Source organism: Brachyhypopomus gauderio, chromosome 20 (assembly GCF_052324685.1).
Source record: "Brachyhypopomus gauderio isolate BG-103 chromosome 20, BGAUD_0.2, whole genome shotgun sequence".
NCBI lineage: Eukaryota > Metazoa > Chordata > Actinopteri > Gymnotiformes > Hypopomidae > Brachyhypopomus > Brachyhypopomus gauderio.
In genome coordinates, this window is record NC_135230.1 from 11268770 (window position 1) to 11290252 (window position 21483).

A 21483-nucleotide genomic window follows, 5' to 3' on the forward strand; every position below is an offset into this window, starting at 1 on the left:
ACAAATACTACAACGTAAATTGTTGAGGGGGGGTTGGTGGCGAACGTAAATTCGCGAACGTAAATTCAAATATTTATTATTATTTATGGAGAGATGGGCCGGTACAAATTCATTAAAGGGCCGGTTCAGGTCCGCGGGCCGCCAGTTAAGTAGACCTGGCTTAGAAGATTTCGAAAAATATATTAATCAATATTGAAATGCATATATGAAGGCTAATTTATTGGAACTGGAAATTATGTGCAAGAGGGAGTGTTGTAGGGGAAGGGAATGGAGGCTGGCTTTGGATATCGGCTGCTTCGCCATTGGATATTCGTCATGCTTTCTTTAACCAATAGGAGAGTAGCTGATTTGTCTATATTTTAAGCGCACTGAGCGCGTTCTCTTTATTTCAGCTTTGTTCATATAGCACTGTTGTTAAAATTATGACTGGCAGAGGGAAAACCGGTGGGAAGACAAGGGCCAAGGCCAAGACTCGCTCGTCCCGCGCTGGACTGCAGTTTCCTGTCGGCCGTGTACACAGGCTTCTGCGCAAAGGCAACTATGCCGAGCGCGTCGGTGCTGGTGCTCCGGTCTACTTGGCTGCCGTGCTGGAGTATCTGACTGCTGAGATTCTCGAGTTGGCCGGTAACGCCGCCCGTGACAACAAGAAGACTCGTATCATTCCTCGTCATCTTCAGCTCGCCGTGCGTAACGACGAGGAGTTGAACAAGCTGTTGGGAGGAGTAACCATCGCTCAGGGTGGCGTACTGCCCAACATTCAGGCTGTTTTGCTGCCTAAGAAAACCGAGAAGACGGTCAAAGCCAAGTAAATTTCCCTTCTCTATCAATCAAGTCAATCCAACGGCTCTTTTAAGAGCCACCCACATCAACTTATGAAGTGCAACTTTTCAAATCATGCCGATTTGCGTCTTTCCATCTTGACCATTGTATGACTATTAAACACTTATTTCACGTCCAAGTATACGCACACAGCCACGATACTGTTTAATTGAAGTACCAAGTAATGGCTTTGGTTTCAGTATCTAGGATGTATTATGTGAAAAGATGGAAAGCATTTTGTAAGTCAATCTGGATGAGAGCGTCAGTGCCCTAAATGTTATACGCCCAGCAGCTTCAAATGAAAAGCGTGCTGTTACATGTACACACGAATTTATGTGGGCTAACAGGGACTTTAATCAGACGAATGCGCTGCTGGTAACTAAAGGCCAGAAAAATCCAAACAAACGTATTGCCGTGAACGCGCCTGAAAAGTAGGCGTATTGGCTTTTTTAGCGTGCGCGCTCTAGATTATGGGCCAATTGTCGTGAAGTGACGCACACTCGACTGTCCAATGGATGGCGTTCGTATTGAACACGTCCAATGAGCGCTGGTCATCGTTTTGGGCTTAAAAGGACGCCGTCTTCACTGCACCTTATTCTCTTACTTTGTCGCCGAATCGTAGAGTTCTATCGTTATGGCAAGAACCAAGCAGACCGCCCGTAAATCCACCGGTGGCAAAGCCCCGAGGAAGCAACTCGCCACTAAGGCTGCCCGCAAGAGCGCCCCAGCCACCGGCGGCGTGAAGAAGCCTCATCGTTACAGGCCTGGTACTGTCGCGCTGAGGGAGATTCGTCGTTATCAAAAGTCTACCGAGTTGCTGATCCGCAAGTTGCCTTTTCAGCGCCTGGTGAGAGAAATCGCTCAGGATTTCAAGACCGATCTCCGATTCCAGAGTTCCGCCGTCATGGCTTTGCAGGAGGCTAGTGAGGCATACCTGGTCGGTCTGTTCGAGGACACGAACTTGTGCGCCATTCACGCCAAGAGAGTCACCATCATGCCCAAGGACATCCAGCTGGCCCGCCGCATTCGTGGAGAACGTGCTTAAACTGACCGCTCAGATTAAGATACCCAAAGGCTCTTTTAAGAGCCACCTAATTGTTTCACTACAAAACTAGCAAATTGCCTTAACATCACTTCGAGTAGTCACGCGTCGTTATGACTTGCAGTTCTCAACTTCTATAATGTATAATGGATACCTTTTACCTTTTAGTTTCAATGATGTAGTTGAGAATGTACTATAAAGGTAAGAAGCGGCTCGCCTGTAGTTTTAATTTTTAGCCTTCCTAAAGGTTTGCTCTTTTCGTGAGGTTAGCTATCTAGATTAGCTGAGCACTAAATTACATTATTGTACATAAGAATTTAATATGTTGGCCAAAATATTCAAGACTTCATTCCTTTTTGCTTATGACCTGAATCAGAATCAGAATCGCCTTTATTGTCCTTGTAATTTGCATTACAATGAAATTTGCTTCTACTCAAAGGTGCTTGTTGGGACAATAAATACACACAATACAGACAATAATGACATATTCAATGACATAACACGATCCAAATATACAACTGGTTCAGTGGAATGCTTATGTGATATGTTGGATATTGCACAAGCTATTTACATTGTTATTTTTACATATATTGTACGTGGGAAGTATTTTACATGGGTTGTATTGCACATGGATTGGGAATTTACATATTGCCGTTATTTACATGTTGAATTTAGTGCAGTGATGGCTCTATGGTAAAAGCTGTCCCTGAGTCTACTTGTGTGAGTTTTTGTTTTGGTACTTGTGTGTACCGTCTGCCTGAGGGTAACAGGTTAAACAGGTGATTGTTGGGGTGGGATGAGTCCTTGGTGATGCTGATCGCCCTTCTGAGGTAGCGAGACCAGTGCTGTTTGAGTTCCATGTTTCCGTTCTAATGTATGCATTTTGAAACCTAAAAATAAATACAAAAAATGAAACTGTCTAGAAGACAAGTGACCCTTGGTTGAGGAGATTTAGATGAAGCTTGGCTACCATCTTGTGGCAAATTTTGTGAACTTTCACGTTTTTTAATTTTTAGGAGCAACCGTTAAGAGCAACTTTGGCTTCTAAGCTTTAATTCAATAGCCTTTATTGGTGGTAAAAAAAAATCACTTTTAGAAATAAATATTTTGAATAAATTTTTTTGTGCCACAATTATTGGCACCCATGGTGTTCTTTGTACAACCTCCTTTTGCCAACAAGACAACACTTAATCTTCTCCTGTAACTCTTCAAAAGATGGTAGAATACAGAAAGAGGGATATTTGGATGATTTAGAGAGGTTGTACGTCGGAGTCACCAACCTAGAGAGAATGGTCAGAGTCCTCGGTCTTCTATGCACTCTTCTCTTCAGCTCACCTCACAGATTTTCATTACGGAGTCAGGCAACGTCTTCAGATGATGTCAGTTTATTTACTCCTTTACAACTTTTTATTGGGGTGTGGAATAAACTAAAGGGAATATTCACTGCAATCATGAACAAATCCGACAAATAAAGATCAAATAAAGTGCGTCCAGAAATGCCAACATGCAGCGAGCTGAAAGCTGAGAATCCTGAATTATGTAAGTCTATTGAAATGAAGTGTTATCTATAGAAAAACACAAATATATGTTTATAATTTATAAAGCAGTCATGATTATTTGATCTGATATTTTCCACCTTCATGTATGAATCAGTGAGCGGTCTGTCATCTGTTAAGCATACCAAGATGCTGTACAGGATCCTTTCATCCATCTCAAAGGTTTTTCATAACAGCTCGAAAGGGATGCCAGAACATTGAGGTCCAGGGAACAAGTAGATTTACCAGAAGTCAAGAATACAGAACACACACAAACACCACACACTCAGACACACACACACACACACACACACACACACACACACACACACACACACACACACATTGCTGTTGTCATAGAGCACATGACTATTTACCAGACAAACTCTCCATCTCCCTCACATACACACACACACGATATTCTCACAAAGCAAATAGTCTTTTGCTCAACTCTCACCATATTACCCATACACAGTGTTGCCATAGTTACTTTGAAACAGTAATCCGACTACTGACTACTGACTACTTCTTTAAAAAGTAACTCAGTTAAGTTACTGACTACTTGCTTTTAAAAGTAACTAAGTTAGATTACTTTTAGTTACTTTCAGCAGAGGCTGATCCCCCGCCCCTATAACATGAAAATGACTACCAGTTCTGCCAATACTCACTTTATTGACATGTATTTTAACCGGAACATCAAAAATGACACTGGCATTTGTAAACTTTTTCTTGAAATAGGCTTACATGTTTTTTAAATAAATAAATAAGACAGTCTTTCTGTTCAACTCCGCCCACTTACAGGGTTGCCAACTGTCACGCATTGAGACACACGCATTTGACTGTCTTCACACGCTTACGCCACACTTCCGATATCTCACGCCGAAAAAAAAATCCAGTTTATTTACCTCTGATCCACATCTATGATTCAATGAGTTACTAGTTCGATCTGGCGCCAACCACCGGCGATCGATCGATCGCGATATAATACTGAATTTAGTCAATTTTACACCCCGCCCGGTAACAATTTACGTTCGCCGCCAAGCCCCGGTTTTTTTTTTTTTTTTTTCCAGGTTTGACGTTGTGTTTTTGAAAGTAGACAGCACTCTGTCGCCAGGACAGAGTGTACAACGGACCTTAATGTTGTCTTCCTTAGCCGAAATAAAATCAAAATAATGCCTGTATTTCCAGCTGCTAAAGGCGAACCTCTCCTTCCATCTGACTTTGGCGCCGCAGAGCAGAGATGACGTAACCGCGTAAGAAACGTGTAGCCAAAAAATAAGAATGAATAAATATAACCTACGTTCCCCCGAAATGCAGAAATAGTAACGCACGATGTTTTAGATAAGTAACTTTAATCTGACTACTAGTTTTTAAATAGTAGTTGCGTTAGACTACTCGTTACTGAAAAAAGTAGTCCGACTACAGTAACGCGTTACTAAGTAACGCGTTACCGGCATCACTGCCCATACATGTACCCAGACACACACACACACACACACACACAAACCTCACACTCTTGACACACCTCACTGAAATTGCACACGCTTTCTATTCATTTCACATCTGTGCTATTTTCCTTGGATTATACCTGTGCAACATGTGTTGATTTTACAGTGTTCACTGTAATGTGTGTAAATATGCAACTAAATATGAAGAAATGCAGACAAGCAAGCTCAGTCATTTAAATTCAGATATTTCCAATCTCACTCATCTACAGTGAAGATATGAAGAACTCAAATGAAAACATCTAAACCGTTAGTGATATCCATTATGCTGCAACAGTGTCTCTGAAACTGCTGCTGTTAGACTAGTGACAGGACATGGACCTCTTGACGGTCGGTTCTCCAGCTCTAAGAGACCTTTTTGGCATGACCAGATCAACTCTGTAGACTTTCAGACCCAACCAATCATGATAAACCAATTATGACCTCTTACTCATGACTCAAATATAATGTTAATTTATTACTGAAATCTACATTAAGGAAAAGAATGAATTTAGACAGCATGTTGTTATGGATTTAAACAGTACATTGTTACGCAAAGTTGACATGTAGCTTCACACACATGCAGAAAATGAAAACATCATGATCTTCCAAATGTACCAACTTTCCCGATACGGACAATACTAATCATTAATTAGAGAAGATTTTAGGGTTCTGGTGATGGTTTTTAAAGGTCTTCATGGCCTTGCTCCACTGTACCTTAGTGAAATGATTGTTAGATATGTTATAGTCAGGTCTCTCAGGTCGTCAAACAGCAATTTACTGGTGATTCATAAAATCCAGTTAAAGATTGGAGAGGGTGCTTGCATGGCCCAAAGCTCTGGAACACTCTTCCTGAGGAGCTCATAGACATTGCATCCCTGTACAGCTTCAAGAAAAGCCTTCCTGTTTAGATCTGTATTTACATAGGGGACTAGATAACACTATTTTACAAAATTACATGTAATGTTTGTCTAATTAATTTAACAGTATTGCCATTTTATTACATTATTTTGTTGTTTTCTTCTAATATTTTAATAACTATTATTTGTCATTTATTATTTTATTACCTTTTTTTAAATGTTTTTCTTCTTTTTATTCTGTAAAGCTCTTTAAAGCATGTATATATGAAAGTTGCAATAAAAATAAATATAATTATCCTTTCCTCAATAATATTGCATATTGTAATATATATAGATCTATATTGACGTGGATAGGGCACAAGTTCGTGTCCTATCGTGACATTGTGTGCAGGTATGCCTCGTTAGCTTCCTGCAAGGCCATGAGGCGTAGCTCTTGATTCGGAGATTGGTCATGAAATTTTAAGCAATTTCCCTCACTAGGCACTGGAAAGGCAGATGGCGGATAAACAACTCTGTAGTCTTCTGATAACGACAGAATCTCCTTCAGCACAACAGTACTGGGCATGTAAAGATGAAGCTTTTTCATTGGTGGCTGGGGTGCAAATGCAAATGCTATTTCTGTCAGTAGAGAGTCTAACAAACTGACATACTGTACCTACATACTCTCAGCTGTTCTCTTTTTCCTTGATGATTTGGGTCCTATTCCTATCAAAGTGTTTTACCTGTCACAGTAACATTGATATTATGGCTTAAAGTGGATACACATGCATCTACTTTACACCTGTAAATACTATTTTGAGAGGCAGATAAGTTCCTGAATATCAGGAATGAGATCCTTTTATCCCCAGTATTATTCCTCCATTCTGTTATGGTGTGACTGGAGTGATTCAGAAGTTTGCAGTCATTTGCAGTCATCTGATTATTCATCAGATTTTAATCTAATCTATATTAATAGGCACACTTCATGGCTTATTCATGATTCCTCTGATTGTACCCAAGCTCATCCTCGTTGAATTGTTACAAGCAACTGTCTTCTCCATTGTACTGATTCCTCTCATAACTTACAAAAAATATACTGTTAACCTGTTTATTACACATGATTATATAAATAATCGATCGATATTCTAACAAGTGACCCAGAAGCCCCCTGCAGATGTAGACGAAGGGCATGTTGCTGGGTAACACTGTTTACCCACAAGCTGCATCACAGCAGGACGCTGGTCCACACGCCCGTAGTCCCCAGCATTTCAAACTGAACAGTAAAGAGCCCATCATCCTGCCCCCTGCCCTTATCCTGCCCTCATCTAGTTTGACTTCCTAACTGACAGAAATCAAGCATTTGAAACTTGGAAAACGTGTCTGACTCCCGGACCATCAGGGCTCACTCCACACAAAGCCCTGTCCTTTCTCCCCGACTCTTCTCCTTCTACACAAACAGCTGTGCCTCCATAAGGCAGCCAAACTCTTGAGGTTTGCTGATACCCAGGGCCGGAGTGGGACACTTTTTCAGCCCGGGAGTTTCATACCCAAATCCGGACCAAAATTATTTTCCCCTCCCAATCAGCCCAAACTAGAGATGGACATGAGCCGGCCCATCGGGAATCCTCCCAAATCTCCCGATTAGCCACTCCGGCTCTGCCGATACCTAATCTCTGGTGGGGATGAGTCAGCCTACAGCAGTGAGATAGACAAACTAATACAGGTGCATCTCAGTAAATTATATAATCAAAAAGTTAATCAATTTCAATAATTAAATCCAAAAAATTAAACGCATATATTATATAGATTCACAAACAGTGATCTATTTGAAGTGTTAATTTGTTAATGTTGATGATTATGGTTTACAGCCAACGAATGCCTAAAATTATTATCTCAGAAAATTATACCAACTGAAAATGATTGTTAATTCTGAAATGTTGGCCTACTGCACGAATTATTGCATCAATGCAGCGTGACATGGAGGCGATCAGCCTGTAGCACTGCAGAGGTGTTATAAAAGCCCAGATTGTTATAACAGGGTATATACAGAGATTCTTAAGTTGAATTTAATACCTTTTTAATACCTACAAAATATTTTTTAATTCCAGCATGACTTAAAGCGGCGACTGAAGTGGCCTCTCGGTTATTGCTAACCACTGGCCTAAGCCAGTCTTTAAACAGGCATGAAAATGGGGGTTATGACAGGTGACAGCACGGGGATACAGCGATTACCATTACGCAAGGGCATAGGAGCGGATTTGACATGGGGGGAACGACACATATTTGCTATCAAATCAAAGCCCATCCTATCCTCTAAAATATTAATATAAACTGATTAACTACCTTACCTACAGTGGAATCACTGTATGTATAGTGACATAGAACATTTGTGGAATTACGGTAAATTGCAAATAAATAAATAAACAGACAAAATATAACATTTTCTTTACTTATGTTTATTATTAGATAAGTCCAAATTAAAGGACACTTTATAAACTAAACAAGATACTCAATAATACATGATACTGTTGTCCACAAACTTTAAATAAATGATGCATGCAATGTATGGATTATATTCAGATATAACCAAAAAACTTATCTCTGCTTGAGAGGATGAAACATGGACTATTAAAAGCAACCTGACCAGAGCTTCCACTTGCCCAAATAATCCATGTACCTCTGAAGGCAAAGCACAAATGATCTCTGCAGCTTCTGCACTGTTACTGTGTCTTTGTACCAGTACAAAGGTGATGCATAATATTTAAAATAATATAACAACAGGTTTGATTATTATTATTATGTCTTAACTCTGTTGTATACTTATACTATTTCCACCCTTTTTTTTAACTCAGGAGAGTTGTCCTGTGGTTTGATTTTTTCTTTGGTGGCATGCTGAAATGAAATGACAAAACATTTATGTTAAGGTTTCCTGACTAGAGAAAGTTATGTAGAGAGTAATGTAACTTTACGTTTCAGAGAGCTTTCTGACAAGCGTTAATATAAACGTTAGCTAACCCAAACCCTCCTAGTCTATTACCATAACAGCACATTACAATAAAGCTATTTTATTGTCATATATATGGTCATATGGTTGGCTATTCATTGCTCTTATCACTGACCTCGCGTTTAACGCGGGCGCAAACTACCCGCCGCTGCAGCGAGGCGAGAGCTCGGGTCAGTGACGCTATGAGTGCGGGATATTTCTGAACAGGCATCTCAACACAAGCCTTAAGAAAGCGAAAGACCCAGAGAGCACCTGACAAGTTGCTATAACAACAAACACAGCGCGTGAATTGCGAACGCTGCCAAACGCGCTTTTAGAAAAAGGGTTTTTAAACAGTTTCCGCTTTTTCTTTGGTTTAATTTTTGGGTGGGACAAATCTACCCGTTTCTGATATTGGGTGGCCAACTGTGCCATTGAAATAGCCGATTTCGGGAAGTGCTCTGTTTGCTTATTAAGTCAATATGATAATAAAAAAAAAATATATATAGATGTAAATCTCCAGAACCCCCGCACCACAAAAAAAGTCCTCGGATCTAAACGATTCGCGTAGGTCACCCTTTTCAACTTCAAAACGGCGAATTTCGCCGAAAGGTGACAGATTTTTATGCCTGTTTAAATCTTGGGTCGTCAAGCCAGACGTCGGTAAACTTGCAATTTCCCAGTGTTTCGCTAAACAGGTTTGGCGGCAAGCCAGCCGGTATTTAGGTGACTGGCGCGTGCGCGGACAAACATCAGGTCACGTCACGTCAAATCACTGCTAGCAACATGTAAATAAATCTAATTTAAGGAGTTTTAGGAGAAAGGCGCTTAACACAAATTCAAAAACGTCTAGGCAGTTGGATGAGCGTTCGAAAATTTAATACCTCGTCAGATGAAGTTTAATACTTTTTAATGGCCTTAATTTTGGCCAACTAAATTTACTACCTTTTAATACTTTTTACAACCCCGCGGACACCCTGTATAATGATACTGTAATTTACTGAGATGCACCTGTCTTCTAGAGCAAAATAACCTAAAGTTCAGCTATGATGCCAGTGTAGACAATATACAAGTACAAAAATGCAACGAATTCTAGTCTTCTACTTAAAAGTAGTCACCATGTGCAATGAAGATTACCATAGTTGGCAAAATCAAAACGGCAATTACAAACTGTGTCTTGGTTTTCGTGCCGCATATACAATTAGAAAACGGAAACTCTTTTGGCGAAAGTGTGAGTGGCTCTTAAAAGAGCCGTTGGTTTTTTTTTTAAGTGACACTGTCGCGCTTTACTTGGAGCTGGTATACTTGGTGACGGCCTTTGTGCCCTCAGACACGGCGTGTTTGGCAAGTTCACCAGGAAGCAGCAGGCGCACGGCGGTCTGGATCTCCCTGGAGGTGATGGTAGAGCGCTTGTTGTAGTGGGCGAGACGAGAAGCCTCACCAGCGATGCGCTCGAAGATGTCGTTCACGAAAGAATTCATGATTCCCATCGCCTTGGAAGAAATGCCGGTATCAGGGTGGACCTGCTTCAGGACTTTGTACACGTAGATAGCGTAGCTCTCCTTCCTGGTCTTTCTGCGCTTCTTGCCTCCTTTAGCCGCCGTCTTGGTCACGGCTTTCTTGGATCCCTTCTTTGGGGCGGACTTCGCAGGCTCAGGCATTGTAGTTGTAGAAAAACGAACAACAGAATAAAAAACGGCGCGAGAGCACATGGTTTATTTAGACTCTGATATGCTAATTTAAACACGCCCGCCCCTCTGCGGGGATGGCAAATTATTACTGGCCAGAAACAACCCCTCCTCTCACACGGACCTCCTATCGTTGCTCCATCACTGTATCGCGACGGGGTAGCGTCTTTTAATTCCGCCCCAGCCATAGTTCTGGGATTTTTCCTTTTTTAAATTATGTTTTGTGATTAATCAATATTTGAGCATTGCAACGTCCCATCAGCATGTTAATAATATTAAAAGTATTGAATTTTCCGCGTGTCTTGGAAAGAAAGCACAGAAAGCTAGGCTATGCTAGCTACGTCACTGTTTCTCATTCGCTTTGTCATATCGCACTTTTCTACTGATGTATGGAAGTGTTTTAAAATGAGTGAGGCATTTAAACTTAAAATCCTACAACATGCAAAAATTTAAATGAGTTTATTAGCCCTTTATCAGTATTAATTCGTTCAACATTTGTAAGTACGAAGACCTGGAACAACTCTTTTTAACGGATTATATGGGTGGCTCTGAAAAGAGCCGTTGTTTTTCGTCTTTAGTTCAGGGTTTAACCTCCGAAACCGTACAGAGTACGTCCCTGGCGTTTCAGAGCATAAACCACATCCATAGCGGTGACGGTCTTTCTCTTGGCATGCTCGGTGTAGGTGACCGCGTCTCTGATCACGTTCTCCAGGAACACTTTGAGAACACCACGGGTCTCCTCGTAAATCAGACCGGAGATACGCTTTACACCGCCACGACGAGCCAGACGGCGGATTGCGGGCTTAGTAATGCCCTGAATGTTATCACGGAGAACCTTGCGATGACGCTTAGCGCCTCCTTTCCCAAGTCCTTTACCACCCTTTCCTCTTCCAGACATACTTAACGCTTTCTTTTTCAAATTGGAGTGAAATAATGACACAGCGACTACCAGGGTGCACTATTATTCTCTTCAAAAGGACCTAGTTGAAACCAACGAAGAGGCGGCGCTAAATGCCAAGCTCCTCCAGATACGTCCAGAAAAGACTGGAATAATTCGGCTCTTAGTCACATGAAAAACATCAGCAGTAATAAATATGTACACATAGATAGTTTAGACAAGAATAAGGAACAAGGAAAAAAAATACAACAAAAGCTTTCATTGTTACTATTATTGCTACTGCCAATATAAATAATATGTATTAGCATGGATGTAGGTCATCATAGGTTAAGTAGAAACAGAAACTGCTCAAAGCCTGGGTGTAACTTTGAACAACCAATTGTCTTTCTAAACACATGCTGTAAACAAACCTGACTAATGGACTCTGTGACCCTCAGTCACAGCACTGACTTGTTCATTCCCTTATCTGTGTGTCTGCACCTCACTTAGAATCCCTCTCTCTCCATATCTCTGTACTTTTCCTTTACAACTTCACCAAGTCTACTGTACCTCCTCTCCTGATAAGACCTCACCCAATTGTGTTAACCCCTTCACAGGAAGGTATCCAGGGACTTGTGCAGTCTCTCATCATCTCCAAGCTATACTACTGCAACTCCCTACTTGTGGGTCTTCCTCTACGGGCCATCAGACCTCAACAACTGATTCAGAATACAGCAGCATGAGCTTCAAGCACCAAGTTCACTCATGTCACTCCACTGTTGTGTTCTTGTCACTGGCTTCCACATCAGATATAAAACATTTTACATTTACGGCATTTAGCAGACACTCTTATCCAGAGCGACTTACAAAGTGCTTTGCATCCGATCACAGAATGCTTGCTTGCTTACCATCCAACAATGGAATAGTCCCTCTACATGATGACCATGGTCAAAGCCTGACAATAATCAGGACAAGAATCATAATTATGATGATTATTATAGTTGCTGTTGGTATTGTTACTACTAGTAACTAGTAGTAATTGAAAAAAGTACAAATGTAAATCAGAAAAAAGTATTTAGAAGAACAAAATAATATATTTAAAATAGAGATCCAAAGAAACACATGTATCTTATAATAGTAATAAAATAATTAAACTTTTTTCTAAAAGCATTTTATTTATTTATAGACTTTTTCATTATTTGCAAGCTTCGACAAGAGTTGTTCAACATTTTGGCCACAAGGTGGAAACCAAGCTCCATTAATATAAACATGATCATGTATGGTTTTATATTTGTGTAGTCATGTCAGGCGTTTCCAACGTTGTACTTTTTGTTTAAAAAAATATTCAAAATTAAACCTGCACTGTTCACTGTTTGAAAAGACAAATGCTAATGAACCGCTTATCACTTACCTACCTAAAACTACACGGCACAACAATACATACTATTTGCTCATTTTGCAGGGAATTATTTGAGTGGCTCTTAAAAGAGCCTTTGGGTTTTTGAGACCGTACTCAGAACGTTTAAGCACGTTCTCCACGAATGCGGCGGGCCAGCTGGATGTCCTTGGGCATAATGGTGACTCTCTTGGCGTGGATGGCACACAGGTTGGTGTCCTCGAACAGACCAACCAGGTATGCCTCACTAGCCTCCTGCAGAGCCATGACGGCAGAGCTTTGGAAACGGAGATCGGTCTTGAAATCCTGAGCGATTTCTCTCACCAGGCGCTGGAAAGGCAACTTGCGGATCAGCAACTCGGTAGACTTTTGATAACGACGAATCTCCCTCAGCGCGACAGTACCGGGCCTGTAACGATGAGGTTTCTTCACGCCGCCGGTGGCTGGGGCGCTCTTGCGGGCAGCCTTAGTGGCGAGCTGCTTCCTCGGGGCTTTGCCACCGGTGGACTTACGGGCGGTTTGCTTGGTTCTTGCCATAGTGCTGAGACTTCACTCTTAAACGACGAAGTAAAAATAATATCAAGCAAACGAGAAGACATCCTATTTAACCCCAACTCCGACCTGCGCTCATTGGGCGTCTTCAATTTGAACGCCATTCATTGGACAGTTATTGTACGTCACCGTACGACAATTGGGCCGGGTTCTATAGCGCGCATTTCAAAATGCAAACCAATACGCCCACTTTTCAGGCTGCATCGTTTTTCCTGCCCATTGTCCCTGTTAACGTTTTGCACAAGTTTATATTACCAAGGGTCTCCCTTTCCTTATACACAAACACATTGTAATATAGTTACTACAGCTATACGTATATGTATATTGCACTTTGAAAGTCGCTCTGGAGAAGAGCGTCTGCTAAATGCCGTAAATATATAAACAAAGGCTTGCTTTCATACTGTCGGGGCATATCACAACACAAAAGATGTGCATGTGAATACATATGGCAGGTGAAAGCACCATTTATCATAGATCTATACTAGGTGGGAAACGCAGAATAATATCTGAAAAAATTGCACTTGTGTAGTCAGTGTGGGTGGCTCTTAAAAGAGCCTTTGGGTTGATAATTCGGGTGTTTACTTGGTCTTAGCCGCCTTCTCGGTCTTTTTGGGCAACAGAACAGCCTGAATGTTGGGCAGTACGCCACCCTGAGCGATGGTGACTCTTCCCAACAGCTTGTTCAACTCCTCGTCGTTACGCACGGCGAGTTGAAGATGACGAGGAATGATACGGGTCTTCTTGTTGTCACGGGCGGCGTTACCGGCCAACTCGAGAATCTCAGCAGTCAGATACTCCAGCACGGCAGCCAAGTAGACCGGAGCACCAGCACCGACACGCTGGGCATAGTTGCCTTTGCGCAAAAGCCTGTGTACACGGCCCACGGGAAACTGCAGTCCAGCGCGGGACGAGCGAGTCTTTGCCTTGGCCCTCACCTTTCCACCGCTTTTCCCTCTGCCACTCATAATTCTAACAATACTGCGTGAACAAAACTGAAATAAAGAGAACGAGCTGAGAGCGCTTAAAATATAGAAAAATCAGCTGCTCTCCTATTGGCTAAAGAAAGCCTGACGAATATCCAATGGCGAAGCAGCCGACATCCAAAGCCAGCCTCCATTCTCTTCCCATACAACACTCCCTCTGGTAAATAATTGCCAGTTTCAATAAATTCGCCGTCTTATATGCATTGAATATATGCATGAATAATATATTTTTCGAAATCTTCTAAGCTACTGAATATGTATGTAATTGTTTTGCATTATTTTATTTAGTTACATTTTATCTTATTTTAATATTTATTTATTACATTAATATTTTATAATTTGTCACTATTTTATTATGTTTGTTTCTTTTTTATCTTTCATTTATTTTAACATTTTCCTTTTGTCTTATCTTTGCTTCCTTTTAATGTTTCTTTTTATTTATTCTGTAAAGCACTTTGAGTTGCATGTATGTATGAAAGGTGCTATACAAATAAAGGTTATTATTATTATTATTATATGACAAGGACAGGAGAGATTGGCAAACTAAAATATGCATAGCATGTAATAGACATGTACACGATAATATTCTATGAGATGTAACATGCTTTACGCACTTTCCTCTCCATCACTCCCTATCGTAATAATTTAGTTCTTTATGTATGTACTTCAATTTGGAAGAAATTTTTCGAAATGCACTCAAATTACGTATATGTATGACAAGGACCGGAGAGAATGGCAAACTAAAATAGAATCTAAAATAAAACTAAAATAATATCTATGAGCGACAGCGCTCGCAATTTTCATTCACAAGTATTCACACGAGTGCAAAGAAAAGCGCCCTTTGGAAAAGTTGGGTGGCTCTTAAAAGAGCCTTTTTGGGGAGACCAAGACATGAAAATATTCACGTTTACTTCTTCTTGGGGGCTGCTTTTTTCGCTTTTGGCTTGGTGGACTTGGGCTTGACAGTCTTTGCCTTCTTGGGGCTTTTGGCTGCTTTTTTCGGAGCAGCCGGCTTCTTCGCTTTCTTGGGACTCTTGGTAGCTTTGGCGGCAGCGGGCTTCTTCACCTTCTTGGGCGACTTCTTTGCAGCGGCGGCGGGCTTCTTTGCCGCGACCTTCTTGGGCTTTTTAGCCGCGGCAGGTTTCTTAGCGGGCGACTTTTTCACCTTAGGTGCGGCTTTCTTGGCAGGCTTCTTCTTGGGTTCCGCTTGCTTGTTGATCTTAAATGAGCCAGACGCACCGGTTCCTTTGGTCTGCACCAAAGTCCCTTTCGTCACCAGGCTCTTGATGGCGAGCTTGACGCGAGAGTTGTTCTTCTCCACGTCGTAACCGCCAGCAGCCAAAGATTTTTTCAGAGCGGCGAGAGACACACCGCTCCGTTCTTTGGAAGCCGAAACAGCTTTAACGATGAGCTCACCGACGCTGGGTCCCGCTTTCTTGGGTCTAGCGGCTGCTTTCTTCTTGGGTGCTTTAGCCGGCGCCGCTGCGGTCGGGGCTGGAGCCACTTCTGCCATCTTTCAATTATGTAAGAGAAATAAACACGCGACACTGAACGAGCTGCTCTGTGACGTTGAACCTTCCCTCCTCTCGAGGGGCAGTGGCCTTAAAAGACACATGAGGACGGTGTAGACTCAACTCGCCCTGCACTCCGTGCCTGTGCTTCCTTGAGCAGCTAGCGCTTGTGTTTTTTCATTACAAATCTCGGCTTAAATATGTACTCAAAAACTATTTGCAAGGCATCAAACAACGCGTATAGCAAGAAAAGGCTTTCTCGTTTATTTGCGTGCTAAGAAAGTCCATGCAGTCCGAGGTCGTTTTGCACAACTGCCACAAAAAGGCATTCTGCAACTGCCATCCACTGAAGGCATGCTGCATTTCGTGCGATGTGTGGGGTGAAATTGAGAGAAATGAAGGAGTACGTCTAGCAAGTCATAGTGTGCGCTTTGAAGGAGAGCCTGAGCAAAGCCATGGAGGCGTTTGAAATTTGACACTGGTGCGTGCATTAGTGGAAATAGGCCTCGTGTTATTGTGTGTAAAACACAGGAGCAAGCGCTCACGGCCATACGAGGGAGCTTGTCAGAGTGACTCCCTCGGCTTAGAATCTTAGACGAGGAAGTGGGGATCAAGGCTCCAAGATCACACTAAACCTAATGAGAAACCGTAACTCTAATTCTAAGTTATAATTATTTTCTTTCCAACAGATCCCTCACCAGCAGGTGATGGTGTGGAAACTGCAGTCGTGGAGCCTGATGGGGAGTATGCAGAGACACCTGACGAAGATGAGGATGATGACGGCAATGTTGAGGGAGAGATGCCTGTGAGCGGAGTGCTGGGGGTAGAGATGGAGGAGAGAGAGACAGGAGGGAGGAGAGGGATGATGGTGGAGCAGAAGAGACAGAACACACATTTGGGCCCCCAGGGGACTGACGGAGGCCGGAGCCCCAGCAGCCATGTGGATACAAGCCGTGTCGCCTTCCATGGTTGTTTGATGCTGTGCTCTGAGCTACAACGTGTCAGGGCTGATCAATTTGAAGAAAGAGCTGTGCAAACCACTAATGCATAAAACCAGTTTATGGGTGGCAAGCTTTGTTTTGGGTTTTGCCAAACTGGCTTGTGGATACAAGTAACCAATGAGATCTCCAGTCAAACTGTGTATCTACTGAAGTGGTTCAGGACTCAGGAACACGTCTGGAACACTACAGCTACCACATGATAAAAATAAAGCAGTACAAAGGGATTTCTGCCACTTTGGTGGTTCGGGTTTGAATAATTCATGAACTTTGTTTAATATTAACAGTACATTTTGTTCTTAACTATCTTGATCAAGGAGAACATTGACATTGGCAGCTGCTGGATCCATTTAAAAATGTGGTTTAAAGCATCATTGAGTTGAGTTGCTGTTGTCCTGTGACCTGTGCTGCTCAATAAAGACATGTACTTTTGAACTCTAAAGAAGATATTAGCGCTGTACTATTGTTGTTTTTTTCAAGTAACGAATGGTCTGGTTCCCTTGCTGTGATACACAGACACACTTACACATAAGCATAAAAAATGGCAGCCTTCATGCAAGCAGTAGGCCCTTCACTCTTGTGATAAATAAAACAGAACAATTTAAGAAAAAAAATGCATTTTAGATTCTTAGATGCCTTTTAAAATGTATTTACATTTACACTTACGGCATTTAGCAGATGCTCTTATCCAGAGCGACTTACAAAGTGCTTTGCATCCGATCACAGAATTTAATTTTTTTATATAAAATAATTATTTAATTATTTTCCAGTATCAAAATTCAAATTTGCATTAAAAAAACAATTATTCAAATTCACCTAGAACTGCAACTGTTGCAAAGCACCGAACTTCACATCATAGATATAAATGTTTATTTGGTGATTTTCCGTACTGTTCCTGTTCAGTTACTGGGTCAAAATGTTGCCGGCCATTAGATGGCGATATTTGCTAATGAATTATGGCAAACTTGTTATATTAGACCAGGGGTCCCCAAACTTTTTCCTGTAAGGGCCAAATAACTTTTCTCTTCTCTGATGGGAGGCCGGGGTCAGTGTGAAACAAAAAAGTTTGACAATCACAGGGGTGCTGCAACATTTATTGTTTTCAGAAAGCGACACATAACCAAACATTAATAACCCTTTCTGGGATCTTCACAGAAAAAAAAGTCAAGAAATAAATAATAACACTAATAACAAACTAAATAACACTATTTATGAAATAATAACCAAATAATCCTCTATGGGTTCTTCACAGTAAAAAAGTCTGGTAATAAATAATAACACTATTAACAAATTAAATAACACTATTGACAAAATAAATGACACCAGTAACAAAATAAATAACACTATTTATGAAATAAACCAAATAATCCTCTCTGGGTTCTTCACAGAAAAAAAGTCTGTGGAACATTAATTTTCTGTTGTGCCATGCACATCTTAACAGGTAAAGTTGTCAGAGCAGAATCTCTTCCTTAAATGACTCATATGAGTAGTCTCTCAAAGTTCTCATGTTCCTTCCTTATAATCCTTTTGTAGGTTCTAGAAGGCTTGTAGATACCGCTGTTTGCACCTTTCTCTCTCATCAACTTCCTTGTGACCTACACAGCACAATACATTTTTTATGGATTTGATCCCAGTAGATTTTATTATGATCATATTCCTTTATACTCAGAGTGACTCATTCAAGTCAGAAAAGTGAGCTTACCTATGTATGTTCATCAGTGTGAACTGTGGGCCTGCATTTGGCTGGTGAGAAGTTGAATGTCATTTTCCATTCTAGTCACAGCCAGTCTCAAACACTGATGCAGATGTTCATCTGTCAATCTTGATCTCAGCGAAATTTTCAAGAGTTTCATGTGTGAAAATGTTTGCTCGCAGATATACGTTTGGGAGTGCGGCATAGAAGTCAATAAGACTGTTGGGCTTGAACGCGTCTTTCAGAACATCACAGTTCTGTAACTCGGCCAAATCAAACTGATAAGAAGACTGGGCTTCATCGATTGTCAGCAACAAAGGTATTCTGGAAAAGATGGATTTCTTTTGCATGAACATGTAGTTTACGGAATCGCATGGTAATCACCTCTATGACAAAAAGAGCTCAACAGCAGTGGAGAGTATGGTGGAGGTGAAGCACAACAAATCTTGGTTCATTGATTCAGTTTGTACTTGAGCAACCCGGTGCAAACTGTTCTGCTTCATCCCCCTGCTTCATCCCCCTAATGATGGACAATGAGTATGTTGTGCTCTGTGTTGAGGAAGGTTATGATCTGCAGTGTTGTAGGGACCATGAGTGGCATGATGATGAACAGCATTCTGGCAAATGGCTGCACACAATGTGATGATGCTGCTATGCTGCCAGGGACTGACAATGGTATAGTGTCCTATGATGTTCATTACAGTATTGAACAACAGTATGATATAGGTATAATGTTGTCAATGCTGTGTGGCACAGGACACTGGACAATCAGTGAGTGGATAGCAGAACATACTTGCGCACAATTCATAGTGCAGTTGTGTCACACTGTCACTGGCCAAGAGTCACTGAATGGATGTTGCTGATGGTGACTGCGTCAGTAATGATGTTCTGTTGTAGAAACATGTAGAAATGTATGCTTATGCTGTTTGCTCTCACCACATTGACAAGGGTCTCTTTCTGTTCTGAGCTGTTTTCATCCTCCAGCACAGGGTAGTCTAGTCTGCAAAACCATGATGTAGTATATATAGAGCAGGGGTCACCAACCTTTTTGAAACTGGGAGCTACTTCTTGGAGACCAATTATTGCGGAGGGCTACCAGATGAATTCGCATCAATCTAACGAAAAGTTGTTGAGCGGGGGCGGGGTGCGTGTGCGAGTGTCAATTGCTAAGCGGGAAGACCGCTAGCAACCGCGGACAATCTATAATAGTAGCAAAAACATAAACGATGCAGCGCTTGGTGCATGGCACTATAGTGAGCTATTTTTAAAACAAGCCCGCGGGCAACTCGTGACGTCCTCGCGGGCGACATGGTCCCCGCGGGCACCACGTTGGTGACCCCTGATATAGAGGATACGTCTATGTCTATTCTCATTTTGAAATGTCTGGATGATGCTACAGTGTAGCAGCACAGATTAGGCTGGACCCTTTACCTCCAGAAAACCCAATGCATGTTTGACCACATGGTCAACCAGAGTGACTCTGATCTCATCCGTTATGGTTGCTGATCCATATTGCTCTTCCTCATTCTCGTCCTCTTCATCATCATTTCTATGCAGTATTGGACACCATTGATGTGCAAACCAAGATTTGCAACTTGTGGCCTCTTTATAGGGATTAGGCTTTGATACCTAAAGATATTTAAGAATTTCTAAATGAGTGTGAGGTAGAGAATGTGCTTAAGATTTAACGCACCAGGTCAATAGCTAGGCTACATTACGGACCACATTTTGGGTCTTAGCAGCTGCCAAAAACTGTAATAAGCCAGCTAAAAGAGAAGATAGAAGCCATTAACATCAAGACAAGGAAACTCAAAATGTATGGGGGGTTTCATCCCAAATCCAGAGATGTGACCAACTAGTCAACATCAGAGCCACTATCAAGGATGAAACAAAAAAGATCCAGAAGTACAACAGAAAGATGGCCCCAAGTGAATAAGTGCTTAGTGATAAGACTATTCACTTATAATGGAGTCTGTGCAAATATGCCCCTGAAACAATCCAGCACACAAGATGCTAGCTGGCACCGTGAAGAGACTAGTATTGTGTTTTGTATTTGAATTCTACATTGTACATATACTAAAATTAATTACTTTATTCCCTCATCCCTTTATTCCCGCATCCCTACAGCTTTGAACTTTTGCTGTTCGAGCTGGACTGCTTCCATCCAATTGCTTGTGCTATAATGTACCGTCCTCCGAAATACAAAAAGGACTTTTTTAATTACTTTTCAAACTTTTGGACAGATTTGATGCTCAAACACAATAGGGATCTTTTGGATTCTTTTAATCTTGTTCAGTCAGTAAAGGGCCCTACACATGAACAGGGGGATACTATTGACCTTGTTCTTTTAATGTTCCTGTGAACAATCTTGAACTGTACAATGCAGTGTTCTCAGATCATAATCCCATTAGGTTTGAAACATTACAGGTTAAGAGTGTTGCTCCCTCTGTAATGGGTCGATACTCTCGTATGTTAAGTATCTCATAAGATACCTGTAGCTTATCCTTTTTCCATTTACGTTCTGCTTTCCTACACTCTTGCCTGGCTGCACGGGTAGTGGAATTGAGCCAGGGTTCATTTTTTAACTTAAAAGGAATCAATTTAAGTGGAGCTATGATATCCAACAAATTACTACAGGTAGACTGGAAAGCTGCTAGTATATCATTGGGATCATAAAAAAAAAAATGTTGTTTACAAAATTGTTTACAATAATCTTACAAAAGTATTTAATGCAGCAGTAAAACGTTCAGCAGTATTTTCATTTAAACAGCAAAAATGCCCATAGACCTCCTAGGGTTAAAGAAAAGTGGTTTAAGTATCAAAAGACAGTGAAGGCAGAAAAAAATCTGTATTGTTCTACCATTATCCAAAATAATAGTCATAAACCTTGTACATTATTTTATACTATTAACGCTGCACTGAACGGCAATAATCCTGTATGTTTTAAGTCCTCCCTAAATATTTGTGAAAAAAAGTTTTTTATTGAGAAAATCACAAATTTAAGGTCTACTATTAAGTATCCTTAAGTGTTCTGCCTGCCTTAGTGACTAGCTGTCTTTGAGCAGTTTGAGCCTGTCAAACTC

General features: G+C 41.2%; 6 protein-coding genes and 1 pseudogene across 6 annotated transcripts; 2 read left to right on the plus strand and 5 right to left on the minus strand.

Annotated features, from left to right (window-relative positions):
- Positions 1-422: 422 nt before the first annotated feature.
- LOC143484411 (histone H2A-like) lies at positions 423-810 on the plus strand. Its single transcript, XM_076983108.1, has one exon. It carries the CDS (start codon positions 423-425, stop codon positions 807-809), a length of 387 nt encoding a protein of 128 aa, XP_076839223.1. The 3' UTR covers position 810.
- Positions 811-1448: 638 nt separating this feature from the next.
- On the plus strand, positions 1449-2003 carry LOC143484408 (histone H3). The gene has a single exon (XM_076983104.1). The coding sequence runs from the start codon at positions 1454-1456 to the stop codon at positions 1862-1864; it is 411 nt and encodes a 136-aa protein (XP_076839219.1). The 5' UTR covers positions 1449-1453; the 3' UTR covers positions 1865-2003.
- Positions 2004-9895: 7892 nt separating this feature from the next.
- LOC143484404 (histone H2B 1/2-like) lies at positions 9896-10456 on the minus strand. The gene has a single exon (XM_076983100.1). The coding sequence runs from the start codon at positions 10412-10414 to the stop codon at positions 9989-9991; it is 426 nt and encodes a 141-aa protein (XP_076839215.1). The 5' UTR covers positions 10415-10456; the 3' UTR covers positions 9896-9988.
- Positions 10457-10632: 176 nt separating this feature from the next.
- LOC143484414 (histone H4) lies at positions 10633-11301 on the minus strand. The gene has a single exon (XM_076983112.1). It carries the CDS (start codon positions 11286-11288, stop codon positions 10977-10979), a length of 312 nt encoding a protein of 103 aa, XP_076839227.1. The 5' UTR covers positions 11289-11301; the 3' UTR covers positions 10633-10976.
- Positions 11302-12466: 1165 nt separating this feature from the next.
- On the minus strand, positions 12467-13379 carry LOC143484406 (histone H3). The gene has a single exon (XM_076983102.1). The coding sequence runs from the start codon at positions 13198-13200 to the stop codon at positions 12790-12792; it is 411 nt and encodes a 136-aa protein (XP_076839217.1). The 5' UTR covers positions 13201-13379; the 3' UTR covers positions 12467-12789.
- A 278-nt stretch (positions 13380-13657) lies between these two features.
- On the minus strand, positions 13658-14212 carry LOC143484409 (histone H2A-like). Its single transcript, XM_076983105.1, has one exon. It carries the CDS (start codon positions 14178-14180, stop codon positions 13794-13796), a length of 387 nt encoding a protein of 128 aa, XP_076839220.1. The 5' UTR covers positions 14181-14212; the 3' UTR covers positions 13658-13793.
- A 337-nt stretch (positions 14213-14549) lies between these two features.
- LOC143484399 (histone H1 pseudogene) lies at positions 14550-15753 on the minus strand (annotated as a pseudogene).
- Positions 15754-21483: the final 5730 nt, after the last annotated feature.